At 44.0% G+C, this 27,403-nt stretch overlaps 1 protein-coding gene and 1 pseudogene across 1 annotated transcript; one reads left to right on the plus strand and one right to left on the minus strand.

Moving 5' to 3' along the window:
- The first annotated feature begins 12,740 nt into the window (after nucleotides 1-12,740).
- On the plus strand, nucleotides 12,741-19,145 carry LOC121581346 (annotated as a pseudogene).
- Nucleotides 19,146-21,596: 2,451 nt separating this feature from the next.
- On the minus strand, nucleotides 21,597-25,826 carry LOC121581567 (methionine aminopeptidase 1D, mitochondrial). Its single transcript, XM_041897068.2, has 9 exons — nucleotides 25,739-25,826; nucleotides 23,492-23,652; nucleotides 23,075-23,224; nucleotides 22,781-22,972; nucleotides 22,532-22,695; nucleotides 22,356-22,453; nucleotides 22,223-22,270; nucleotides 22,049-22,127; nucleotides 21,597-21,922 (listed from the first exon to the last, which is right to left on the minus strand). The coding sequence occupies exons 1-9, from the start codon at nucleotides 25,794-25,796 to the stop codon at nucleotides 21,823-21,825; spliced, it is 1,050 nt and encodes a 349-aa protein (XP_041753002.1). The 5' UTR covers nucleotides 25,797-25,826; the 3' UTR covers nucleotides 21,597-21,822.
- Nucleotides 25,827-27,403: the final 1,577 nt, after the last annotated feature.

Consider the following 27,403-nt stretch of genomic DNA (forward strand, 5'->3'; position numbering starts at 1 on the left):
ACAGATGAAATAAATGAAGTAGTATGATGGGGGAGAATGGGTGACTTGATGAGCGAGCGGGAGCGAAATATGCATAATTATGTAATCACCAATTGTGAATGAAGAACAGCAGTCCAAGTTTTATCAGTCTACACTTGCCTACTTGGAGCACACAGTGAGAGTGTGCGTAATTTCCAAAATCTGAATGAAAATGACTCAGAAGGTGGGGAAGAAATAAATCATGACCTCTCTGATGATTATTCTTCTGATTCTGAGCCTCAGCCTACACCTTCAAAGCCTATTGCGCGAAAAAGCTGACCGGGCTACCACCAAATGAAAAGGTGAGACAGGAGCGAGGAAGGGACAGCACCATTTGGATAGAAAAAGCCGGTGACAATGCTACAGGCCAATTATCAGCACAAAATGTATGGGATAGCCCAGCCTACCTTTCTTTGGAGAAACCATGTCACGGGATCGCTTCAGACAGATCATGCAAGCTTGTACAGAGCAGCAAACACTGACAATAATTGACTATTTTTGACTGCTGTCATATCGACACAGTGCATTCGGAAAGTATTCAGACCCCTTGACTTTTTCCACATTTTGTTACGTTACAGCCTTATTCCAAATTTGATTAAATTGTTTTTTTCCCTCATCAATCTACACACAATACCCCATAATGACAAAGCAAAAACAGGTTTTTAGTAATTTTTGCAAATGTATTAAAAATTAAAAACTGAAATATCACATTTACATAAGTATTCAGACCCTTTACTCAGTACTTTATTGAAGCACCTTTGGCAGTGATTACAGCCTCGAGTCTTCTTGGGTATGACGCTACAAGCTTGGCACAATGGTATATGGGGGAGTTTCTCCCATTCTTCTCTGCAGATGCTCTCAAGCTCTGTCAGGTTGGATAGGGAGCGTCGCTGCACAGCTACAGTTCAAGTCGGAAGTTTACATACACCTTAGCCAAATACATTTAAACTGTGTTTTTTACAATTCCAGACATTTAATGCTAGTAAAAATTCGCTGTCTTAGGTCAGTTAGGATCACCACTTTATTTTAAGAATGTGAAATGTCAGAATAATAGTAGAGAGAATGATTTATTTCAGCTTTTATTTCTTTCACCACATTCCCAGTGGGTCAGAAGTTTACATACACTCAATTAGTATTTGGTATCATTGCCTTTAAATTGTTTAACTTGGGTAAAACGTTTTGGGTAGCCTTCCAAAAGCTTCCCACAATAAGTTGGGTGAATTTTGGCCCATTCCTCCTGACAGAGCTGGTGTAACTGAGTCAGGTTTGTAGGCCTCCTTGCTCGCAAACGCTTTTTCAGTTCTGCCCACACATTTTCTATAGGATTGAGGTCAGGGCTTTGTGATGGCCACTCCAATACCTTGACTTTGTTGTCCTTAAGCCGTTTTGCCACAACTTTGGAAGTATGCTTGGGGTCATTGTTCATTTGGAAGACCCATTTGCGACCAAGCTTTAACTTCCTGACTGATGTCTTGAGATGTTGCTTCAATATATCCACATAATTTTCTTTCCTCATGATGCCATCTATTTTGTGAAGTGCACCAGTCCCTCCTGCAGCAAAGTACCCCCACAGCATGATGCTGCCACCCCTGTCCTTCACGGTTTGGATGGTGTTCATCGGCTTGCAAGCCTTCCCCTTTTTCCTCCAAACAAAACAATGGTCATTATAGCCAAACAGTTCTATTATTTTTCATCAGACCAGAGTACATTTCTCCAAAAAGTACGATCTTTGTCCCCATGTGCAGTTGAAAACCATAGTCTGGGTTTTTTATGGTGGTTTTGGAGCAGTGGCTTCTTCCTTGCTGAGCGGCCTTTCAGGTTATGTCGATATAGGTCTTGTTTTACTGTGGATATACAGTGGGGAGAACAAGTATTTGATACACTGCCGATTTTGCAGGTTGTCCTACTTACAAAGCATGTAGAGGTCTGTAATTTTTATCATAGGTACACTTCAACTGTGAGAGACGGAATCTAAAACAACAATCCAGAAAATCACATTGTATGATTTTTAAGTAATTAATTTTCATTTTATTGCATGACATAAGTATTTGATACATCAGAAAAGCAGAACTTAATATTTGGTACAGAAACCTTTGTTTGCAATTACAGAGATCATACGTTTCCTGTAGGTCTTGACCAGGTTTGCACACACTACAGCAGGGATTTTGGCCCACTCCTCCATACAGACCTTCTCCAGATCCTTCAGGTTTCGGGGCTGTCGCTGGGCAATATGGACTTTCAGCTCCCTCCAAAGATTTTCTATTGGGTTCAGGTCTGGAGACTGGCTAGGCCACTCCAGGACCTTGAGATGCTTCTTACGGAGCCACTCCTTAGTTGCCCTGGCTGTGTGTTTCGGGTCGTTGTCATGCTGGAAGACCCTGCCACGACCCATCTTCAATGCTCTTACTGAGGGAAGGAGGTTGTTGGCCAAGATCTCGCGATACATGGCCCCATCCATCCTCCCCTCAATACGGTGCAGTCGTCCTGTCCCCTTTGCAGAAAAGCATTTCCAAAGAATGATGTTTCCACCTCCATGCTTCACGGTTGGGATGGTGTTCTTGGGGTTGTACTCATCCTTCTTCTTCCTCCAGATGGTCATTGGCAAACTTCAGACGGGCCTGGACATGCGCTGGCTTGAGCAGGGGGACCTTGCGTGCGCTGCAGGATTTTAATCCATGACGGTGTAATGTGTTACTAATGGTTTTCTTTGAGACTGTGGTCCCAGCTCTCTTCAGGTCATTGACCAGGTCCTGCTGTGTAGTTCTGGGCTGATCCCTCACCTTCCTCATGATCATTGATGCCCCACGAGGTGAGATCTGGCATGGAGCCCCAGACCGAGGGTGATTGACTGTCATCTTGAACTTCTTCCATTTTCTAATGATTGCGCCAACAGTTGTTGCCTTCTCACCAAGCTGCTTGCCTATTGTCATGTAGCCCATCCCAGCCTTGCTCTGGAGTAGGTTTTCATCAAGGATCTCTCTGTAATTTGCTCTGTTCATCTTTCCCTCGATCCTGACTAGTCTCCCAGTCCATGCCGCTGAAAAACATCCCCCACAGCATGATGCTGCCACCACCATGCTTCATTGTAGGGATGGTGTCAGGTTTCCTCCAGACATTACGCTTGGCATTCAGGCTATTGAGTTCAATCTTGGTTTCATCAGACCAGAGAATCTTGTTTCTCATGGTCTGGGAGTCCTTTAGGTGCCTTTTGGCAAATTCCAAGCGGGCTGTCATGTGCCTTTTACTGAGGAGTGGCTTCCGTCTGGCCACTACCATAAAGGCCTGATTGGTGGAGTGCTGCAGAGATGGTTGTCCTTCTGAAAGGTTCTCCCATCTCCACAGAGGAACTCTGGAGCTCTGTCAGAGTTACCATCGGGTTCTTGGTCACCTCCCTGACCAAGGCCCTTCTCCCCCGATTGCTCAGTTTGGCCGGGCGGCCAGCTCAAGGAAGAATCTTGGTGGTTCCAAACTTTTTCAATTTAAGAATGACGGAGGCCACTGTGTTCTTGGGGACCTTCAATGCTGCAGACATTTTTTGGTACCCTTCCCCAGATCTGTGCCTCGACACAATCCTCTCTCGGAGCTCTACGGACAATTCCTTCGACCTCATGGCTTGGTTTTTGCTCTGACATGCACTGTCAACTGTGGGACCTTATATAGACAGGTGTGTGCCTTTCCAAATCATGTTCAATCAATGAATTGAATTTACCACAGATGGACTCCAATCAAGTTGTAGAAACATCTCAAAGATGATCAATGGAAACAGGATGCACCTGTGCTCAATTTCGAGTCTCATACCACAGGGTCTGAATACTTATGTAAATAAGGTATTTCCGTTTTTTATTTGATTAAATATGCAGAAATTTCTAAAAACCTGTTTTCACTTTGTCATTATGGGGTATTGTGTGTAAATTTGTAATTTAAATTTTTTATTTAATCCATTTTAGAATAAGGCTGTAACGTAACAAAATGTGTCAAAAGTCAAGGGGTCTGAATACTTAATGCCATTACAGCTTTTGTGCCAATTTGCACTATTTATCAATCACACTTGCCGCTTATAATGATGTTTAGGCTACTGATGTTTTCATCATTTGACCACAGGTCTTGCTAACCGTGCATCTTGGTGGTTAGGGTATTTTATTTTATTTTGTCGTTATAAAAATAAGCTATTACCATGTTCCAACACATTATCTTTCTATTTTATAGTTGTAAAAAAGGCACTCCACAAATAAAATTGATTGAACACTTGAACATTTGTGTTTTTTGTTTTTACATATAGCCTACAGTAAATTAAACTAATGAAAATGCTATTGTGTTATTTTAAATAAAATAAAAATGGTATTCTAATCTTACCTTCATAAACACAACCAAATTATTATTTTTGCGATAGCATATATGAAATGTATTAATTACACTGTTAGAATGTTGCAGTCAGAATGACTGTTCATTAGCTTGAAGGGGGGTCAAATACAATTTTATTAATCACATTTGTATTTATTTTATTTTATTTCACCTTTATTTAACCAGGTAAGCCAGTTGAGAACAAGTTCTCATTTACAACTGCGACCTGGCCAAGATAAAGCAAAGCAGTGCGATAAAAACAACAACACAGAGTTACATATGGGGTAAAACAAAACATAAAGTCAAAAATACAACAGAAAATATATATACAGTGTGTGCAACTGTAGCAAGTTATGGAGGTAAGGCAATAATAGGCCATAGTGCAAAATAATTACAATTAGTATTAACACTGGAATTATAGATGTGCAAGAGATGATGTGCAAATAGAGATACTGGGGTGCAAATGAGCAAAATAAATAACAATATGGGGATGAGGTAGTTGGGTGGGCTAATTTCAGATGGGCTGTGATCGGTAAGGTGCTCTGACAACTGATGCTTAAAGTTAGTGAGGGAGATAAGAATCTCCAGCTTCAGAGATTTTTGCAATTCGTTCCAGTCATTGGCAGCAGAGAACTGGAAGGAATGGCGGCCAAAGGAGGTGTTGGCTTTGGGAATGACCAGTGAGATATACCTGCTGGAGCGCAGACTACGGGTGGGTGCTGCTATGGTGACCAATGAGCTAAGATAAGGCGGGGATTTGCCTAGCAGTGATTTATAGATGGCCTGGAGCCAGTGGGTTTGACGACGAACATGTAGTGAGGACCAGCCAACAAGAGCGTACAGGTCACAGTGGTGGGTAGTATATGGGGCTTTGGAGACAAAACGGATGGCACTGTGATAGACTACATCCAGTTTGCTGAGTAGAGTGTTGGAGGCTATTTTGTAAATGACATCGCCGAAGTCAAGGATCGGTAGGATAGTCCGTTTTACGAGGGCATGTTTGGCAGCATGAGTGAAGGAGGCTTTGTTGCGAAATAGGAAGCCGATTCTAGATTTAACTTTGGATTGGAGATTCTTTATGTGAGTCTGGAAGGAGAGTTTACAGTCTAACCAGACACCTAGTTATTTGTAGTTGTCCACATACTCTAGGTCAGACCCGTCGAGAGTGGTGATTCTAGTCGGGTGGGCGGATGCCAGCAGCGTTCGATTGAAAAGCATGCATTTAGTTTTACTAGTGTTTAAGAGCAGTTGGAGGCTGCTGAAGGAGTGTTGTATGGCATTGAAGCTCGTTTGGAGGTTTGTTAACACAGTGTCCAATGAAGGGCCAGATGTATACAAAATGGTGTCGTCTGCATAGAGGTGGATCTGAGAGTCACCAGCAGCAAGAGCGACATCATTGATATACACGGAGAAAAGTGTCGGCCCAAGAATTGAACCCTGTGGCACCCCCATAGAGACTGCCATAGGTCCAGACAACAGGCCCTGTTACCATTCATCCCAGCCGTTGAATTCCCTCATACACACATATTTCACCTTACGCCATTTAAATGCCCAACAAAACATAAGTTCAATGGAACCCTCTATTGGCTCTACTACTATTTATACATTACTTATATAACCACTGTAGTTATGGTCCGATTACCCATTAAACCTTATCACATAACCTTATTACCTAATCAAACAACGGCACAACCTTAAACTCATATCGGCCAGCTGGTAGCCAAGCAACCAACCGCACCGTGTCAGCAACCGAGGTCGCCGGCTCCAATCCCCTAGCCGACCAGGCGAAAAATCTGCCGATGTGCCCCCGAGCAAGGCACTCAACCCCAATTGCTCCCATAAGTCGCTCTGGACAAGAGCGTCCGCCAAATTACCAAAAATGCAAATGTAAATGTTCTCTACTTTCTCACCCATGATGTACGTCTACGTTCGGGTGAGCAAGCCCATACGTATATATCGTTATAAATTTATAGGTACCTCTCAAATAATCGCCCCGTGGTGTTCCCAACCAACTCCCAGTCTATCATGGCTCCAAAAGCCAAACTTTCGCTGTCTCCAGCCCCTCCCCTCGCAACTCTACCTCTTCCTTGTCCAGGGGGAACAGGCTTTGTGAGGACGCCACAGTTCAATCATATCAGCTCAAACGTTTCAGTTCAGTCACACAATTCATCACTTTAGCTTTATGTTCCCAATTGTTATTAACGGGTTATATGGTTTAAGCAACTACAAACCCAACAGTTATCCCCAAATTATCCAATTTGAATAGTTCACATACGTTTTTTTTATTTTTTATTTTTTTATTTGTTTTTTCATCAAGGTACATTATCATTCACACCCTCATGCATACAGTAACACTCTAATTTAAAGTACCTCCTGTGGATCTCTAACCATAGCTTGCACCGTTTTTTTAAAGTTACCCCCTATGGATGTTCTAACCATAGCTCGCACCGTTTTTTAAAGGTATCCCCTATGGATGTTCTAACCATAGCTCGCACCGTTTTTTAAAGGTACCTCCTATGGTTGTTCTAACCATAGCTCGCACCTCCCATGGGTTTTAACCATCACAATTATCAAACATTTGCATGGTATTTTATCAAATCGAATTAGTAATCTATAATCGTTATTTATAGAGTAATAGAGTTCACTTACATCAAACAGGTGCTTCACAAAATTAATTTGGATAAAGCCAATGTGCAGAACTTTAGTTATATAACAATAGGTGTTTGCTTACCTTTTTAGAAGCCCGGGCACTTTGTGAAACACACGGTTCGACGACAGCGATTGTCCAATAGGCTGGGTGAATTCCAGCGAAGTTCTGCTACCAGATCACAGTCGGAGGTCACCAATTGTTAGAAATTGCGTAATTCAAATCTGGTATTGGAATAAGAATCAAGAGATCTTCAATCCAAGCTAAATTTATTATATGCAAAATGTATGTATGATAAGTATGTTGGTTCGTATACGGGCTCACTGAAATACCTCGCAGGGCAGACAGAGAAACTAAAACATTGTTACAGATTGTTCCTCAAATACTCTGACAGTTCTCAGTTCCCGCTCTCTGCTGGGCCTATCAGAGTAGAGGCTGAGCATGGTTTAGACTTACTCAGCCAATCCGTTGGCGCACCCCTGTTGCCAGGCATAAGTTCTTATTATAACAACCTGTCTTGGTGAGAAGAGCCAGCTCCCCTAGTCACCATTCCTACTGCCAAGGATGGTTCACAGATCACAAAGGACCAGTATAGTCTAGCATTTGGAGACACAAATTATTATCTTATCTTACCCCCTAAAACAGCTCTTCACATCAATCACAGCTTGCCAGGTGACACAACCTACATCAGCACAGTCCAGAATGTATTCTTTCTATGTTAGTCATCCCATCAATTATGAGAATAATAAATCCCTCACTCAAAGCATTTCATGGCTACAGATGTGAGTGCAGATATGATAGTCATTTAGACAGGTTACCTTGGCGTTCTTGGGCACAGGGACTATTGTGGTCTGCTTGAAACATGTAGGTATTAAAGACTGGGTCAGGGTGAGGTTGAACATGTCAGTGAAGAGACTTATCAGCTGGTCAGCGCATGCTCTGAGTACACGTCCTGGTAGTCTGTCTGGTCCTGCAGACTTGTGAATGTTAACCTGTTTTAAGGTCTTACTCACATCGGCTACAGAGAGCGTGATCACACAGTCGTCCGGAACAGCTGGTGCGCTCACGTATGGTTCAGTGTTGCTTGCCTCGAAGCCAGCATAGAAGGCATTTAGCTTGTCTGGTAGGCTCGCGTCACTGGGCAGCTCGCGGCTGTGTTTCCCTTTGTAACCCGTGATAGTTTGCAAGCCCTGCCACATCCGACCAGCGTCAGAGCCGGTGTAGTAGGATTCGATCTTAGTCCTGTATTGACGCTTTGGTTCATCGGAGGGTGTAGCGGGATTTCTCATAAATGTCTGGGTTAGTGTCCCACTCCTTGAAGGACTCTCGAGGCCCAGCAGTTCTGGTGTTAAAGCCCCCATGCAAAAATAATCACTGTATGTCTGATAAATCACTGTGTGTGTTTATTTCATGAAAATTACTCCAGATGTATTTACCTGAGCCTCCTTTTGCCATTGAAATGTTCAGTCTGATCATGTAGGCTTGTTGATACAAATTTAAATATATTTAAATACACAACCCTTATTGGCGGATAGGATCGTTTAGACTCTAGAGCCTACCCCGCTTACCCCTTCAGAATACGAGGATACATATGCAAATAAAAGATGACTGGTCATTGGTCAGAATAATCAGATCAGATTGTTATGTCATGATCTTGGCCAAAAACTCCATCCCACCTCAACAGGCTGAAATTCCAGGATTTATTTTCAAACAGCTCTTATACAAAAAGAGCATTATCATCATTTTCACAATTTCAGATTGTTATTTTGACCTCAGAGTAGAAATTTAAAAATAACAGGAAAATCATGCTTTTGACTGCAGTGGCGCTTTAAGGAACTTACAGTAACTTACTTTCACTGAGTTTACTAATGACAATGCTCTCACTTCAAATGATCCAATGACAAAGCCTGTGGTCTGGATACACCCCTTAGAGACAGGCTCTTTGCAGGCTAAATGTTATGGGTAGCAACAGTCAACCTGATTCCGCTGGTCTCCTCTTCATACACACACACACACATTAACACATGTTCACACAAACACACATTGGTCACCTCCTCATGTTCTTACAGGTAATAAACTGGACGCTCCCCTTGGCTGTGACTGTGCATGTGTGCCTGCCTGGACCATGGAGCATGTGTGTGTGGGTGTGAGTGTGAGTGTGTTCTGACAGAGGGATGAGTGAATGTGTGTCAGTTGACTGTCAGACCCTCACACCTGCCTCAACTTGCCCACAGGTTCTGTACTTATAACATAGTCAGGTCAGGGAGTTGTGTCCTCACTACGGTATGTTCTGACTCGGATGGAGAGCTTATCCCATCAACAGCCACACCCTACAGCCTGTCTACAGCTCTCTTTCTCTCTCTCACACAGTACACAGACAGGTTGACAGGTTTTTAATCTGTACCTTCCCGCACAAGTCCCTTGGAATTTCCAGTCACTACCACGACCAAGGATTCCACGGGTCACCATGGAGACCAAGGATTCCTGAGGTCTAGGGCAGGGCAGTCCCAGGTAGGTGTGATTTCACAGGTTGACTAACACACACACTCAGACACACATAAATCCTATGCATACTTGGACTGTGAGTGTCTGATATATTTATTGTCTGCAACATTTGCTGATGAGTAGAGAATGATCTCTATCTCGACGGAGGGCGTGTGGACAGAAGGGCGGACGGACGGACAGACCCCCTCTAGTAAGACAAGCTAATCCTGAGCAGACGGTCACACATGATGTTCATATCATCTGCATTCCTCACACTCAGCCTACCATGTGGGAGTGTGTGCGTTCGTGCATGTGAGCATATGTGTGTGTTACACTTAATCCTCCTTGTCCCCATTTGAAAGAAAAGACCATAGAGTTAAGTAAACCTGGTCCCACAGAAAGGAAATGAATAGAACTAACATAGTCCTAAATGCACAGTAACATAGCCTTTCCACATATTATGGAACTGTTGTGGCAGAATTGGGGTGAGCCGTTGTAACTTCTCAAGCGTTATGCTATTGTTCTTTGTTGGACTGTGATGTTATGCCTTTCATAGACTCCTGTTATGTCTGCACCCTAACACAAGGCCATTGTGTTCTGGAACTGTTGCGTGTATATAATAACTGTTGTGCAAACAATATGATTGTATTTTCACCTCCCACCATATAAGGGACATGTAACCATTTATGCTTTGAGTTCTTCCCTGTGAAAACAGAGATAGATCTCCCTCGCAGCTGCTTGATTAAAGATTTTTCCTATTATACCATAAATGGCCTTAATATTTGGATCAAGTTTTTCACAATAGAACATTGCAGTGAATTGGAATGTCTGTTCTATTTGTTCCTAATTCTATAAATGGTGCCCCTCCATATAGGGAGAACTGTGTGCCTCCTCCTGCCCAGAGCAGCTGTGGCTGAGACAGGGAACATCCTCTGTTGATCCTCCCCATCATATGGAGCTTAGGCACACACATGGCCAGGGTCTGTCATATGGATCATATGGAGCTTAGGCATGCAGTATGCAGAATGCACAGAGCTTATGCACAACTGTACATTGATTCCAGGGTGTGAGAAGAACATTAGCTTACCCATACTACCGAGTGGGCCAGTGGAGTCAGTGATTAGCTCACAACAACATGGTGGTACCCCAAGGTTTTTGGAATGTTGTGACCCAACTAAGGACAAAATCATGCCTCTACCCATAACCTAGTACTAGACTGTGACCCTAGATGAACTGGTCTTGACCCACCTTGGGTAAACACTTCTCCACACTTGAGCAATGACTGACACACCCTAAAGTTATTGTGAATCTCTGGATCGTCGACTTCCTGATAGGCCGCCCCCAGGTGATGAGGGTAGGCAACAACACATCCACCAAGCTGACCCTCAACATGGAGGCCCCTTAGGGGTGCGTGCTTAGTCCCCTCCTGTACTCCCTGTTCACCCACGATTGCTTGGCATGACTCCAACACCATCATTAAGTTTGCCGATGACACAACTGTGGTAGGTGGCCTGCTCACCGACGACAATGAGACAGCCTATAGGGAGGAGGTCAGATACCTGGCAGTATGTTGCCAGGACAACAGCCCCTCCCTCAACGTCAGCAAATCAAAGGAGGTGATCGTGGACTACAGGAAACGGTGGGGCGAGCACGCCTCCATTCACATCGTCGGGGCTGAAGTGGAGTGGGTCGGGAGCATCGAGTTAATCAGTATCCACATCACTGAGGATCTGGGACCAAAAGGCTTCTGAACAGCTTCTACCCCCAAGCCATAAGCCTGCTGAACAGTTAATCAAATGGCTACCCAGACTATTTGTATTGACCCCTTTTTATTTTTTGCACTAACTCTCTTACACTGGCTCTATGCACACATTCACACATACTACACTGACACTCCAACACACACACACACACACACACACACACACACACACACACATGCACACACACACATATTGACACCACACACACTCACACACACTCACACATAGACGCACTTTCACACTCTTCACATACGCTGCTGCTACTCTGTTTATTATCTATCCTGATTGCCTAGTCACTTTTACCCCTACCTACATGTAAATATTACCTCAACTACCTTGTACCCCCAGCACATTGACTCAGTACTGGTACTCCTTGTATATAGTCTCATTATTGTTATTTTATTGTGTTACTATTTCCTTTTTTATTTAGCACATTTTTCAAACTTTTTAACTCTGCATTGTTGGGAAAGAGCTCGAAAGTAAGCATTTCATGGTAAAGTCTACACCTGTTGTATTCGGCGCATGTGACAAATAAAATGTGATTTGAATCTCAAAATGTGTGTGTGTGTGTCATTCCCTTGGTTAACAGCCCCCTGAAGCATGAAGAAAAAGGGGCCAGAGGGAAAACAGAGCAGAGGAGAGAATCTGTTCCAACATGTAGAGAGAGAGAGAGAGAAACAGAGAGAGAGAAAGAATTCCACTAATCACAATCCAAAACCTCACCCTACCTACCCTGCAGTTACTCACCCCTCTCCCTCCCAAAACCCACCCCTTCCTCCTCACACATCCTAACCCTTCCCTATCTCTCCCAAAATCAATGTTCCTCCCACAAGCCATCCCAGCCAAACCCAACTCTTTCATACTCCTCCCTGTCGCGCTCACCCTTTGTCTCTCACCTCTCTCCTACCTCCCTGTCTCCCCCTCACAGGTCGACACAAACACACACTTCTCCTCAAGCACTGTGGCTGAGCTTTGGTTCCTGTCCTCACCAGAGACCCATCATGTTGACAGGTTTATTCCCCTGGTGATCAGTGATTTTCAGTGCATACCATAGCTCTGTGTGTCACAATCCAAACCTCAATCCAAACCTCAGCCAGATGGAGCACAGTAACCTTTATTTACCTAACTTATTCACAGGAACTGACTGTACAGGGATACGACTTTTACTCCCTTACAAATACAGCTAATTATAAACCCACACCCTGTTGTCTTATCCAGACGAGATAACATACCACACATTACTGAAGAAACCAACTGACCAGAAAAAATATTGAAATGTTGTGGTGTTTTTTTTCCCCAAAACCACATACTATGTTAAAGTTTGCAAATTGTTTTGTTAAGGAAGTTTGTTTTCATTGTTGTGCGTATGGTGTATCTAGAATGGTGTGTTGGTATATATTGTCTATGCAGGTGTTATTGAATGGTACAATATGTCTGTGTGATGTATATATTTGCTGTGCTTGTCAAATTTAAATATTGAATGTCACATGACAGCTTTATTGAATGTTGTGAAAACCAATAAACAAAATGTTCCAAAAAAATGAAGTTTGTTTTATACTTTTTCAACAAGCATTGCAAAATCTGACAAGGTAGGAAAAAAGCTTCTGTTGAGACAGGCAATGCTGAAACATCAGCAACATCTGATATGTCTTAATATTATTTACTCAATCATTCACTATACATCCTGTCTTTTCAGCAGAAGAGAATTCTGCTTCTCCTTAGCAAGGCACTGCTTAGATAATGTCATAATCTGATCTATAAATCACATAATTTATAGATAACTGAGCATGACCAGATTCCTACGATATAGAGATGAGTGAATCTGCACAGCGAGAACAAACAAGCAGAATATCTCCTTTATTTGATCCGGTCATTCCCACAGGATGAACACACCTATGTAGATGGCACACTGACAGGAGCATAAGAACAAACACACACACACTCATGACTGACACACTGGCACTAGGTACACACACACAGAGGGCAAGGAGTTAATTGGTCAAATCATTATCTACAGTAAGCCTGGGTACAATTCCCTCAAAGTGGAGCTAATGTACACAACATACTATACTATAGGGATACTGCAGACATACTGTAAGGATTGTCTATACCAGGTCAAAGCAAAACGTTCACATCACACTCAACTCACATTCTCATTTGATAAAATATTGAATATTACATTAATTATCAATAACATAATCCTCTGCGAGGTCTGACTGTACTACACCAGAGTAAAGGGTTTATGCATCAGTGCTGACACATTTCCTGTTTTGCACACCTTAGACTGCCAAATGACTGTGTCATAGTCATCATTATATTGCTGTGTGTGTGTGTGTGTGTGTGTGTGTGTGTGTGTGTGTGTGTAAACTTCTGACCCACTGGAATTGTGATACAGTGAATTATAAGGGAAATAATCTGTCTGTAAACAATTGTTGGAAAAGTTACTTGTGTCATGCACAAAGTAGATGTCCTAACCGACTTGCCAAAACTATAGTTTGTTAACAAGAAATGTGTGGAGTGGTTGAAAAACGAGTTTTAATGACTCCAACCTAAGTGTATGTAAACTTCCGACTTCAACTGTATGTATGTATGTATGTATGTATGTATGTATGTATGTATGTATGTATGTATGTATGTGTGTATGCGTGTGTGTGTGTATGGTAAGATGTGCCTGATCTGTTATTCATCAATACATTAAGCTCTGGTTGGATATTCTCTGAACACAATTCTAAATGCTTTATCAAAGCCACCTGGGACCAGAAGAGAGAACAGAAGGATGAAGAATGCACCCACTGCCTCTCAACTATTACAGGAATTTGCCCTACAATAGATTCTTAGTGTTTCTGGGTAACTGTAAAGCTTGATTTGAAACATAAGTTTGGCTTACATTACTTTGACAATATAGTAGCAGTAAACTTCATGTTTGTGTTTCTTTTCCTAAACAACACATTGTAGCAACTAAGGGAACAGCCAGAGCTGGGTTTGAACCAGCGACCCTGTGGAAATATGGTGAGTGCACTACCACATGCCAAGATCCTGACATGTTGGCAGAAGCTGTGGCACACACACAGTTGTCAACGTCACTTATTCACACTCAGTGGACTGAGCATAAATAGCAGTGCAGTGCCATCTACTGGCCATGTAGTTACATGCCTTAAAAAGGAACAGTAGTCCTACATGCATCCCCATGACTCAACGCTGACGTGAAGGCAATGAACAGGTGATGATCGATTCCTGGTGGGCATCCACCATGTTGCTTTCACCTAGCCTGTGTTTTCAGATGAAGGCAGATGAAGGAGAGGAAGCAACTTTAGACTATTGAGATGCAGCCTAGCCTAGCCTAGCCTAGCCTAGCCTATGCCCCACTTGCTGCTGCTGCTGTTGATCACAACACCTGCTCTTTCCATGACATAGACTGACCAGGTGAATCCAGGTGAAAGCTATGATCCCTTATTGATGTCACTTGTTGAATCCACTTCAATCCGTGTAGATGAAGGGGAGGAAACAGGTTAAAGAATGATTTTTAAGCTTTGAAACAATTGGAGACATGGATTGTGTATGTGTGCCATTCAAAGTGTGAATGGGCAAGACATAATATGTAAGTGCCTTTGAACGGGGTATGGTAGTAGGTGCCAGGCACACCGGTTTGAGTGTGTCAAGAACTGCAACACTGGGTTTTTCACGCTCAACAGTTTCCTGTCTGTATCGAGAATGGTCCACCACCCAAAGGACATCCAGCCAACTTGACACAACTGTGGGAAGCATTGGAGTCAACATAGACCAGCATCCCTGTGGACACACTTAACACCTTACAGAGTCCATGACCCAACAAATTGAGGCTGTTCTTGAGGGCAAAAGGGGGTTCAACTCAACATTAGGAAGGTCTTCCTAAAGTTTTGTACACTCAGTGTATTTACAGTCGAGTTGGTGGTAAGACATAATGCATGGTGGGCACACACAGACAGTGTAAATATACACTCTGTCATCTCAGTCAGCTGTAATGGTTGTTTTGCTCAACTGTGAGGGTGAGCACTGGCGCCGTCGGTAATTATCAAGTGTGTACAGCAGGATGGGGAAGTGTTTTCCGGCTTGTAGCAGTATCACAAGAAGACCGCCAGATGCCGCCATCACCTCTCGCTGATCTGAAGGTGAGTTCGAGCAGAGAGCGCCCAACAAATATCCAAAGCCTTCAACATTATTTGCGTGAAAAAGTTAACGTTGTCCATTCCTATTCCCCAAAAAATAAATAAATATAAAACATTTGTCAATATAGACTGTATTTTAAGGGTTTTGACGACAAGGTGCACAAGGTGTCTTACTGTCAAGGAGATTTTTCTTTGGCTTCTTGCCCACCCATTCGTCTCCCGGGTAACGTCACACCAGACAATTCATTCCACAGACCGTCTCATCCAGACGAGCAGACACCTGAAGCTTCACTCATTCCATGTCCTCGAAACCTGAAGATGACACCACTCAACCACATATAGGCTACAGTATTGAGTAAAAACAGAAGAGCGGGTTATTTGTTATGTCACAATAACTTTGGGCAATTTGATGAATTTATTAAGGAGAGGCAATCAATGGAGACTTGAACATTGGAGAACTACATTTTGAATATAATTCTCCCTGGAGGACTTTTATTATCCTAGAATGCAATTCTTCGCACAGGTTTGCATAGATATATGGCGCCATAACTTTACAGACTATTGCCACAGCTATGCAATCAACCCATACAACTTCAAATCACTACACCATGCACGAATCACAGGAATCTCCAACCTTACCGATTTCGACACCAATTCGTTTCTTCCCGGTGATGGTTATAAACGGGAATAACGGTCACTACAGTCCCGAGATTTATGAGTTTGGGTTCCTTACCGCTTACGATTGTTATGGATCATATACGGACTCTTCATCTCTCACCACGGACACAGGTGCGCAACGTAATTCATATATATTGTATAATTTAGCCTGTGAATTCCAGTGTGGCTGTGCCCATGATCACTGAATGTCACCGTTTGTATTAATGAATTACGCACAGGCACATCCAAACCTGACAGCTAATGGGCAATACAATCCTTTTTAGAAGCAGAACATAAAGCTATTTGTTCTTTCTCAGGGAAAGAGGAGAAGGATCCAGATGTCAGAATGGTCAACCTTGATCATTCAATTCCACTGTCTGCTCCAAAATATGGATGTATCAATAACAGGCAATTAAGCACAATTATGCACATCCACATGTGGGAGCAAGGCAGCAGTAAATGAAGTGGAGAGGACAGAACAGTCAGAAAGTCAAAGCCAATACTCTCCTTTTATGACTAGCCTGTACTTTCCATTTTAGTAGCCTATGATGTGGCAATTTCTGTACTTTTCAGAAACATTGTGTTGGTTCTTTATGCCAGGTTTTGTTTTAAACCTAGTGCACAGGCTACATTGTGTAAATCAATGATTGGCTTACCTCTGGTGAACTGACATCTGACCAAATTACACAAGATTTTAGTTCTGGGTTAACCAAGATCAATGACAGGCCTACTAATGGTCATACACATTTTCTCAGAGAAAGAGGAGAAGGAGACAGAAGTCAGAATGGTAAAGGGAAAACCAAAGAAAGTCCGGAAGCCTAGAACCTTCTACTCTAGCCTGCAGCTGTGTGTGCTCCAGAGCAGGTTGAGTGAGGCAGTGTCTGGCGCTACCTGAGCGCGCGGAGATTGCCGCGTCACTGGGACTCACACAAACACAGGTGCACTATGTTCATATTCTGACCATGATGGAGGATTTTAAATAGTATTATTTTCATTATGCTAAATGTATTTCATATGTAGGTACACTGTATATAAGTGCAATATGCTTTCTGGCAAGAGGTATGGAGATGTAAGGCACTTGACTGGAGGTAGCAGTGCGCTTGTACATATGATGGGAATTTCAAACACCTCATATTCAGTGGGGAGAACAAATATTTGATACACTGCCGATTTTGCAGGTTTTCCTACTTATAAAGCATGTAGAGGTCTGTAATTTTTATCATAGGTACACTTCAACTGTGAGAGACGGAATCTAAAACAAAAATCCAGAAAATCACATTGCATGATTTTTAAGTAATTAATTTGCATTTTATTACATGACATAAGTATTTGATCACCTACCAACCAGTAAGAATTCCGGCTCTCACAGACCTGTTAGTTTTTCTTTAAGAAGCCGTCCTGTTCTCCACTCATTACCTGTATTAACTGCACCTGTTTGAACTCGTTACCTGTATAAAATACACCTGTCCACACACTCAGTCAAACAGACTCCAACCTCTCCACAATGGCCAAGACCAGAGAGCTGTGTAAGGACATCAGGGATAGAATTGTAGACCTGCACAAGGCTGGGACGGGCTACAGGACAATAGGCAAGCAGCTTGGTGAGAAGGCAACAACTGTTCTCACAATTATTAGAAAATGGAAGAAGTTCAAGATGACGGTCAATCACCCTCGGTCTGGGGCTCCATGCAAGATCTCACCTCGTGTGGCATCAATGATCATGAGGAAGGTGAGGGATCAGCCCAGAACTACACGGCAGGACCTGGTCAATGACCTGAAGAGAGCTGGGACCACAGTCTCAAAGAAAACCATTAGTAACACACTACGCCGTCATGGATTAAAATCCTGCAGCGCACGCAAGGTCCCCCTGCTCAAGCCAGCGCATGTCCAGGCCCGTCTGAAGTTTGCCAATGACCATCTGGATGATCCAGAGGAGGAAAGGGAGAAGGTCATGTGGTCTGATAAGACAAAAATAGAGCTTTTTGGTCTAAACTCCACTCGCCGTGTTTGGAGGAAGAAGAAGGATGAGTACAACCACAAGAACAACATCCCAACCGTGAAGCATGGAGGTGGAAACATCATTCTTTGGGGATGCTTTTCTGCAAAGGGGACAGGACGACTGCACCGTATTGAGGGGAGGATGGATGGGGCCATGTATTGCGAGATCTTGGCCAACAACCTCCTTCCCTCAGTAAGAGCATTGAAGATGGGTCGTTGCAGGGTCTTCCAGCATGACAACGACCCGAAACACACAGCCAGGGCAACTAAGGAGTGGCTCCGTAAGAAGCATCTCAAGGTCCTGGAGTGGCCTAGCCAGTCTCCAGACCTGAACCCAATAGAAAATCTTTGGAGGGAGCTGAAAGTCCATATTGCCCAGCGACAGCCCCGAAACCTGAAGGATCTGGAGAAGGTCTGTATGGAGGAGTGGGCCAAAATCCCTGCTGCAGTGTGTGCAAACCTGGTCAAGACCTACAGGAAACATATGATCTCTGCAATTGCAAACAAAGGTTTCTGTACCAAATATTAAGTTCTGCTTTTCTGATGTATCAAATACTTATGTCATGCAATAAAATGCAAATTAATTACTTAAAAATCATACAAATGTGATTTTCTGGATTTTTGTTTTAGATTACGTCTCTCACAGTTGAAGTGTACCTATGATAAAAATTACAGACCTCTACATGCTTTGTAAGTAGGAAAACCTGCAAAATTGGCAGTGTATCAAATACTTGTTCTCCCCACTGTACTTCTGCATGTCTACTCCTCTCCCAGGTGAAGATCTGGTTCCAGAACCGTCGCTCCAAGTTGAAGCTGTGGAGAAATGGGCAGATGCCACCAAGACAGCAGGAGACCCCCTGTGACTCCCCTCGGTCCAGCAGCTCTCCTCAAGCAACGGTGCACTGGGGCCTCCAGAATCACGGGATTACAGATAAGCAAAGAGCGGGATTTATGCCTCCGAACACAAACGCCCCATCATTTTACAGTAACTACTCTTGGTACTCATCAACAGACTCTGTGGCACTCTCCCAGCTGAATCCAGTACTACATCAGCAATCTAATCCTACAGATGATGTGGGGTCAATTTACTGATATACGGGACCAAAGAGACTTGTGTGGACTGCTTTCACCTGGCAGAAATATGACGGATTTGGGCTTTTAATGTAGCAGATGAACAGTTTGACTAGTTTATTTCAATGAATTCCTGTATGTTTGAGAATAACGTTGTTGAGATTGAATATTGTGTAACAAATGTGCCATATTGTAGAGAAGGGAAGAATGTAGCCTAAGGAATTCAAAGGGATAGTGCGAGATTTTGGCAATTAAGCCCTTTCTCTACTTCCCCAGTCAGATGAACTCATGGATACCATTTTTATGTCTCTGCGTGCAGGTTGAAGGAAGTTGCTAACTAGCATTAGTGGCAGTCTATGGGAACAGCTAGACTTCCAGTCATTACGTTAATGCTAGTTAGCATTTGCGCTAACGCTACTGTAGTACCTATGAGTTCATCGGACTCTGGGTAAGTAGAAAAAGGTCTTGATTGACAAAATCCTACCCTATCCCATTAAAAGGCATCGCTTCAGTAGAATTATGTATGAAAAATGTATGCACTCACTAACTGTAAGTCGCTCTGGATAAGAGCGTCTGCTAAATGACTAAAACATTTTTAAAAATAATGTGTCTCCTCAGTGATATAAACTCAGCAAAAAAAGAAACGTCCTCTCACTGTCAACTGCGTTTATTTTCAGCAAACTTGACATGTGTAAATATTTGTATGAACATAACAAGATTCAACAACTGAGACATAAACTGAACAAGTTCCACAGACATGTGACTAACAGAAATTGAATAATGTGTCCCTGAACAAAGGGGGGGTCAAAATCAAAAGTAACAGTAACAGTCAGTATCTGGTGTGGCCACCAGCTGCATTAAGTACTGCAGTGCATCTCCTCTTCATGGACTGCACCAGATTTGCCAGTTCTTGCTGTGAGATGTTACCCCACTCTTCCACCAAGGCACCTGCAAGTTCCCAGACATTTCTGGGGGGGAATGGCCCTAGCCCTCACCCTCCGATCCAACAGGTCCCAGACGTGCTCAATGGGATTGAGATCCGGGCTCTTCACTGGCCATGGCAGAACACTGACATTCCTGTCTTGCAGGAAATCACACACAGAACGAGCAGTATGGCTGGTGGCATTGTCATGCTGGAGGGTCATGTCAGGATGAGCCTGCAGGAAGGGTACCACATGAGGGAGGAGGATGTCTTCCCTGTAACGCACAGCGTTGAGATTGCCTGCAATGACAACAAGCTCAGTCCGATGATGCTGTGACACACCGCCCCAGACCATGACAGACCCTCCACCTCCAAATCGATCCCGCTCCAGAGTACAGTCCTCGGTGTAACGCTTATTCCTTCGACGATAAAGCGAATCCGACCATCACCCCTGGTGAGACAAAACCGCGACTCGTCAGTGAAGAGCACTTTTTGCCAGTCCTGTCTGGTCCAGCGACGGTGGGTTTGTTCCCATAGGCGACGTTGTTGCCGGTGATGTCTGGTGAGGACCTGCCGTACAACAGGCCTACAAGCCCTCAGTCCAGCCTCTCTTAGCCTATTGCGGACAGTCTGAGCACTGATGGAGGGATTGTGCGTTCCTGGTGTAACTCGGGCAGTTGTTGTTGCCATCCTGTACTTGTCCCGCAGGTGTGATGTTCGGATGTACCGATCCTGTGCAGGTCTTGTTACACGTGGTCTGCCACTGCGAGGACGATCAGCTCTCCGTCTTGTCTCCCTGTAGCGCTGTCTTAGGCGACTCACAGTACAGACTTTGCAATTTATTGCCCTGGCCACATCTGCAGTCCTCCTGCCTCCTTGCAGCATGCCTTAGGCACGTTCACGCAGATGAGCAGGGACCCTGGGCAACTTAGGCCTCTTTAGTGTCCTAAGTTTTCATAACTGTGACCTTAATTGCCTACCGTCTGTAAGCTGTTAGTGTCTTAACGACCGTTCCACAGGTGCATGTTCATTAATTGTTTATGATTCATTGAACAAGCATGGGAAACAGTGTTTAAACCCTTTACAATGAAGATCTGTGAAGTTATTTGGATTTTTACGAATTATCTTTGAAAGACAGGGTCCTGAAAAAGGGACGTTTCTTTTTTTGCTGAGTTTACATAGGATGTGGTTTCTAATTGGACAAGAGGAAGTACAAAATAAGTTGCTAACAATGTAGAGCTGGAGGTTGACGTCATTAGAGATTATTAGTAGAGCAGAAAACATCATGAAGCCAAACACAGCATCAATAACATCATGTCATGACATAATCAGCCCAGTAGATTTACAATACTCTGCAAACCTTGCAGTCCTAATGAATTTAACACAAGATCATCTTATGATGACGTCAGTCATAGAAAATAATGTTCTCCTCTGATTGGAATCAATTTGATTTCCTGAATCGAAAAGTCCTAGTCCAAATGTGTTATAGCAATATTGACCACATATTGTTTCCAAATATTTTGTCAGACAAAAAAATTAGGATAGACAGATCTGGTTTACTAATTGAAAGTGAACAAACATTTTATTTAAATAATATAACTTATTTTTCTACACAGCAGACATACAAAAGAATGCAGTAGTGCAGTCTCATTTGAATCATATCTATGCCCAGTTTCCTATTCTCTCTGTGGCACTAAGCCCTGGTCCTGGGTCAGTTTGGTGCTTTACCTCTTCATAGATGTGGATGTGACAGGGTTGTTGAACTGAGAACAGTAATTACACTTCTATTGGCATCGGCTCGTCCTCCTCAGGTAGTTTGGTGAGAATATCCACTCCACCAGAGGTGATGACTACTGTGTGTTCAAACTGGGCCGACCTAAAGACAGGCACACGCACACACACACAGAGGTTATACAAGGATATCAGTGGCACTTTGTAGGCTGTAACTCTCCAGCCTTTTAGGGCGTAACTCTCAGCCCTATGTAGGCTGTAAGTGGCCTACCTCTTGTCGTCCGCAGACACTGCTGTCCACTTGTCCTTCAGGATTCTGAACTCTGATGATCCCTCCATCAATATGGGCTCTGCATACACAGATGCAACGTTAACACACACAGCTAGCTACACACACTTAGGTTGACATTAATACACACTGATATACATAGGAAATGTGACTGACCTATAGTGAAAGACATCCCTTCATCCATGGTCATATCATTGTCATTAGCTGTCAGATAAATGAGAAAGCGATATTTAGGATTTGTCCAATATACTGTATGGACCACAGACAACTGTTGCTGTGTGGTACTTACCATGGTGCAAGATCTCTGGGTGGCCGTGGAAGTAGGAGCCTATGCCATGTCCAATAAAGTAGGGAGATACATGGAAACCATTGGAGTGGGCTATATCACTGTAGGAGGAAGAGAGGGACATTAGATTATACAAAACAACAGAGGTATCGTGTGTGTGTGTGTGTGTGTGTGTGTACCTGATAGTGTTTCCTATAACACACAGTGGAGCCCCAGGTTTACAGGCAGTGATGGCCTCATCTCTACACTTCCTGGCTGTCTCCACTAGCTTTTGCCCAACCTCGTCCACACAGCCAATCAGGAACGTCTCGGAGGTGTCACCATGGTAACCCTCCAGATAGACCTGATGAACGGGGGAGGGGGGTCAGGAATGTGGAACGGTGGATCGTGCATGTGTGTGTGTCTGCATGAAGGGGGATAAAACTCACAGTCACATCAATGTTGATAATGTCTCCATCTTGTAGTTGCCGGGTGTCAGGTATGCCATGGCAGACCACGTTATTGACCGAGGTGCAGACTGATTTGGGGAAACCCCCGTATCTCAGGGGGGAAGGGTATGCGTTGTGACGAATCGTCTCCTGATGGACGATGAAATCTATCTCATCTGTCGTCATACCAACCTGGGGTCAGAGGTGAATACAATGATGTTATTAACTTGGAATGTAAGAAAACAGACAGACACACTCTCTTACTCTCTCACTATAACACGGGCACACACACACCTTAAGACTGCGTCCGGCCAGCAGCAGTATCTGTCTGGCTAGCTGGCAGGCTCTCGTCAGGCCCTGGATTTGCTCCTGGTCTTTGATCTCTATGTAGTCTGGCCAGTCAGGAACCTGACCACTGTTCACATAGTCAGGCCTCAGGATGTGCTACAGACAGCGAGAGAGAGAGAGAGACAAAGAGAGAGAGAGGAAGAGAAAGAGAGAGAGGGAGAGACAAAGAGAGATAGAGGGAGAAAGAGAGAAGGAGGGGGAAGAGTGTGACAGAAGGGGGTGGGGGGCAAAGAGGACATTCATTTTATTGTACCACAATGTATGAGGTAAGTGATGCGTTGTAACTTGGGCACTGTGTGGGTGGGCAGTGTCTGGCAGAGCGAGGTATGTGAATAATTGTGGGATTTTGAGTACATACTGTACCTTGGGCACTGAGTAGGCTGGTCTGACCACACCCGGTCTGACTATACTGTGAAAGCTCTTCCACTTCCTCCAGAAGAACCGGCGGTGCTGCTGGGATTGGACGCCCCAGGGTGGGCCACACCCCCACAGACCACACCCCTTCTGGAGGAAACCCCCCAACCCTGGAAAGAGACAGACACAGACAGACATACAGATAATCAGACCGCAAAGGAAACTAAACCCCTAATAGCCCATATGAATATTTCTAAACAGTATATAACTTTCTAACTTTAAACCCACTCACACCCACAAACACCTCTCTCTATCGCTCTCTCACACACAAACCCAGAGCCCTTCTCTTGTACAGGATAACCCAATAGCAATGATTGTAGGTCCTTGTGGCAGAAAGAGAGAGAGGAAGAGAGAGAGAGAGAGGGAGAAAGAGAGAAGGAGGGGGAAGAGTGTGACAGAAGGGGGGCAAAGAGGACATTCATTTTATTGTATCACAATGTATGAGGTAAGTGATGCGTTGTAAATCTTGTATTCTTGTGGGCGCGTTTGAGTGGATCACTTTTGTCAAGTTGCCTTTCAAAGTGTGTTGCATTATAGTTATAAAAATTGTCCTACTTGCAATATTAACTACAAAAACCATGTGATCAAAGGTCAAGCAGTTTTGATGAAGTCGCCTTTAAGTCGTTTTTCACCAACTGCATTATCGGAGGTAGTATTTGTCAACCAATCATTAGGGTGTTTTTGTTTGACCCACACAAGACTTGGCTGAAACAGGTACCAACTTTGCCTCTCCCTAACCAATTCATTCTACACACACACATTACGTTTTCAGTTTGTGAGTGTGTAATATGGGGGTATATAAAAGTTTATTTAGACATTTATACAGAAAAAACGTTTATAAACAATAGCAGCAATATTCACACTGCCATGTTGATCTGAGCCTTGCTGTTGGAAAACCAATACAGTGTCCGACTTTGGGCTGTCGCAGATGCACGTATTGTTCTTACTCTTCTCAACGAGCAGCGGGTGCTGCCGTGGGCCCCACCCCCGTCCCAAAGCGCTCACAGGCGGCCCAGTCCTCGCGTAGCAGTCCCTCCCAGCTGCGGTCAGAGCAGGAGATGTTCACCCCTCCGCGTCCAGACTGCAAATGAATCGCGCATTCGGGAAGCTGCCGCTGGCTGATGTAAATATAGAGTGTTTTGTACTCACTTCTTGTCTCTCCCACGACATTGGGCTCCCGAGTGGCGCAGTGGTCTAAGGCACTGCATCTCAGTGCTTGAAGCGTCACTACAGACCCCCTGGTTCGATTCCAGGCTGTATCACAACCGGCTGTGATTGGGAGTCCCATAGGGCAGCGCACAATTGTCCCAGTGTCTTTGTAAATAAGAATTTGTTCTTAACTGACTTGCCTAGTTAAATAAAGGTAAAATAAAAATAAATACATATTCCTCTCTCCTACAGCGTCCATCACAATTATATGCAAATTAGGTGATGATGTAATTTAGCGACTTTTAGGGCAGCCAATAGCTACTTTCCTTACTGAGGAGTTGGCAACCCTGCTCCCGCCTGCCGAACACTTGACGTCGTTAACAGAACTGCGGGATAACAGTGTCCGACAGGCGGGGGTGAAGGTCTGTCTACCCGTCGCCCCCACCTCCCGCTAGCACAGCAGGCGGGAGCCTGGGGCGACACCATATGCTAGCTTGTTAGTGACACAGTGTCGCCCCGCCTCCCACTAGAACAACAGGTGTGTTAGCGTGCTTGCTAGTTAGGGACACCGTGTTCTAGTTAGCGTGCTAGCACACGGTGTCACACACGCCTGGTGACAGTTAATATATTCTCCGTTTCCCCACCGGATCTACATTGACATTTTAGTCATTTAGCAGACGCTCTTATCCAGAGCGACTTACACTTAGTGAGTTCATACATTTTGATACAGATCTACGTCTCATCAAGCGGTGGGTGTTACAAGCACCGGGAATCTTCCATTTCAACTGCTCCTCCTCAACACTTAATGCCACCCCCGTTTTCATTCCTTTCAACGGCGCCCTGCTCCGGAGAGCAAAGCATGTCACAATTCTTGTCCTAATCCCGAGCGCCCTCTTAATCGGCTCTGGGTGGAGGAAACACTCCACTCTGAGTTACCTTCACCGATTCAACAATCCCCAACCTCTCCTCCACCCAACCTGACACCACATACAGATCAACCAAACAGCAAGGATCATCTCGGAATATTGATTATTAGGGAGTTCTTACCTGCTCTTGTTAGACGTTTAGCAGCACAGGGCGCCGCCATATTGTTTACAAGTAACATTAGTGGAGGATCACATTACGTTCATCTTCTTCTTCAATGAGGTTTAACGGCGGATTTGTTGCATTACCGCCACCTACTAGACTGGAGTTCAACTCCCTTATCTTTCCTTGAAAAATAAAATAAACCAAAGCAAAGAAATATCCTACCATCTAACACTACACTCACAACTTAAACACTACAACTAATGATTAACCCCACCCTTCTCCACTGTTTAAATACACTCACTCCTACCTCATGCCCTCAACCTGAATTGATGGGACATCACCACTTAACACTCCCTGTAACTCTTCTGCTGTCAAGTCTCGCACACCCAAATATCTCTCTGCAGCTGTCACCACCACCTCAATTTTATTCAATTTGCATTCCATCCCTGCAGTACAATTAATAACCATTGCTATAAACGCTAAAAATCCAATCCTGCTGAACCATATATCACTTTTTGGTTTATCCCTCTGTACTGGTACAGATCTACTACTCACACCATTTCTCTCAGGATCCCGCCCCCTTGACCCATCTTCCTCTACTTTCTTCACTGCCTCCGCATATGACAACTTCTTCTCTACTCTTACCCTGGATACCTCAACCTGCTTCTCTCGCACTGGACATGTCTGATCCCCAGCCCCATGGACACCCCAACAATTAGCACACACCACCACTTTCGGCAGGATAGAACGGCTGACTCCGGTAAGACAAGGGGTGGCGGTCTGTGTATATTTGTAAACAACAACTGGTGCACAAAATCAAATACTAAGGAAGTCTCAAGGTTTTGCTCGCCTGAGGTAGAGTATCTTATGATAAGCTGTAGACCACACTATTTACCAAGAGAGTTTTCATCTATATTTTTCATAGCTGTCTATTTACCACCACAAACCAATGCTGGCATTAAGATTGCACTGAATGAGCTGTATAAGGCCATAAGTGAACAGGAAAACGCTTATCCAGAGGCAGCGCTCCTAGTGGCCGGGGACTTTAATGCAGGGAAACTTAAATCCGTCCTACCTAATTTCTACCAGCATGTTAAATGTGCAACCAGTGGAAAAAAAACTCTAGACCACCTTTACTCCACACACAGAGACGCATACAAAGCTCTCCCTTGCCCTCCATTTGGCAAATCTGACCATAACTCTATCCTCCTGATTCCGGCTTATAAGCAAAAACTAAAGCAGGAATCACCAGTGACTCGGTTAATAAAAAAGTGGTCAGATGATGCAGATGCTAAGCTAAAGGACTGTTTTGCTAGCACAGACTGGAACATGTTCCGGGATTCTTCAGATAGCATTGAGGAGTACACCACATCAGTCACTGGCTTCATCGATAATGTCGTCCCCACAGTGACAGTACGTACCCCAACCAGAAGCCATGGATTACAGGAAACATCCGCACTGAGCTAAAGGGTAGAGATGCCGCTTTCAAGGAGCGGGACTCTAACCCGGACGCTTAAAAGAAATCCCGCTATGCCCTCCGACGAACCATTAAACAGGCAAAGAGTCAATACAGGACTAAGATTGAATCGTACTACACCGGCTCTGATGCTCGTTGGATGTGGCAGGGCTTGAAAACTATTACAGACTACAAAGGGAAGCACAGCCGCGAGCTGCCCAGTGACA

Source organism: Coregonus clupeaformis, chromosome 14 (genome assembly GCF_020615455.1).
Source record: "Coregonus clupeaformis isolate EN_2021a chromosome 14, ASM2061545v1, whole genome shotgun sequence".
Lineage (NCBI taxonomy): Eukaryota > Metazoa > Chordata > Actinopteri > Salmoniformes > Salmonidae > Coregonus > Coregonus clupeaformis.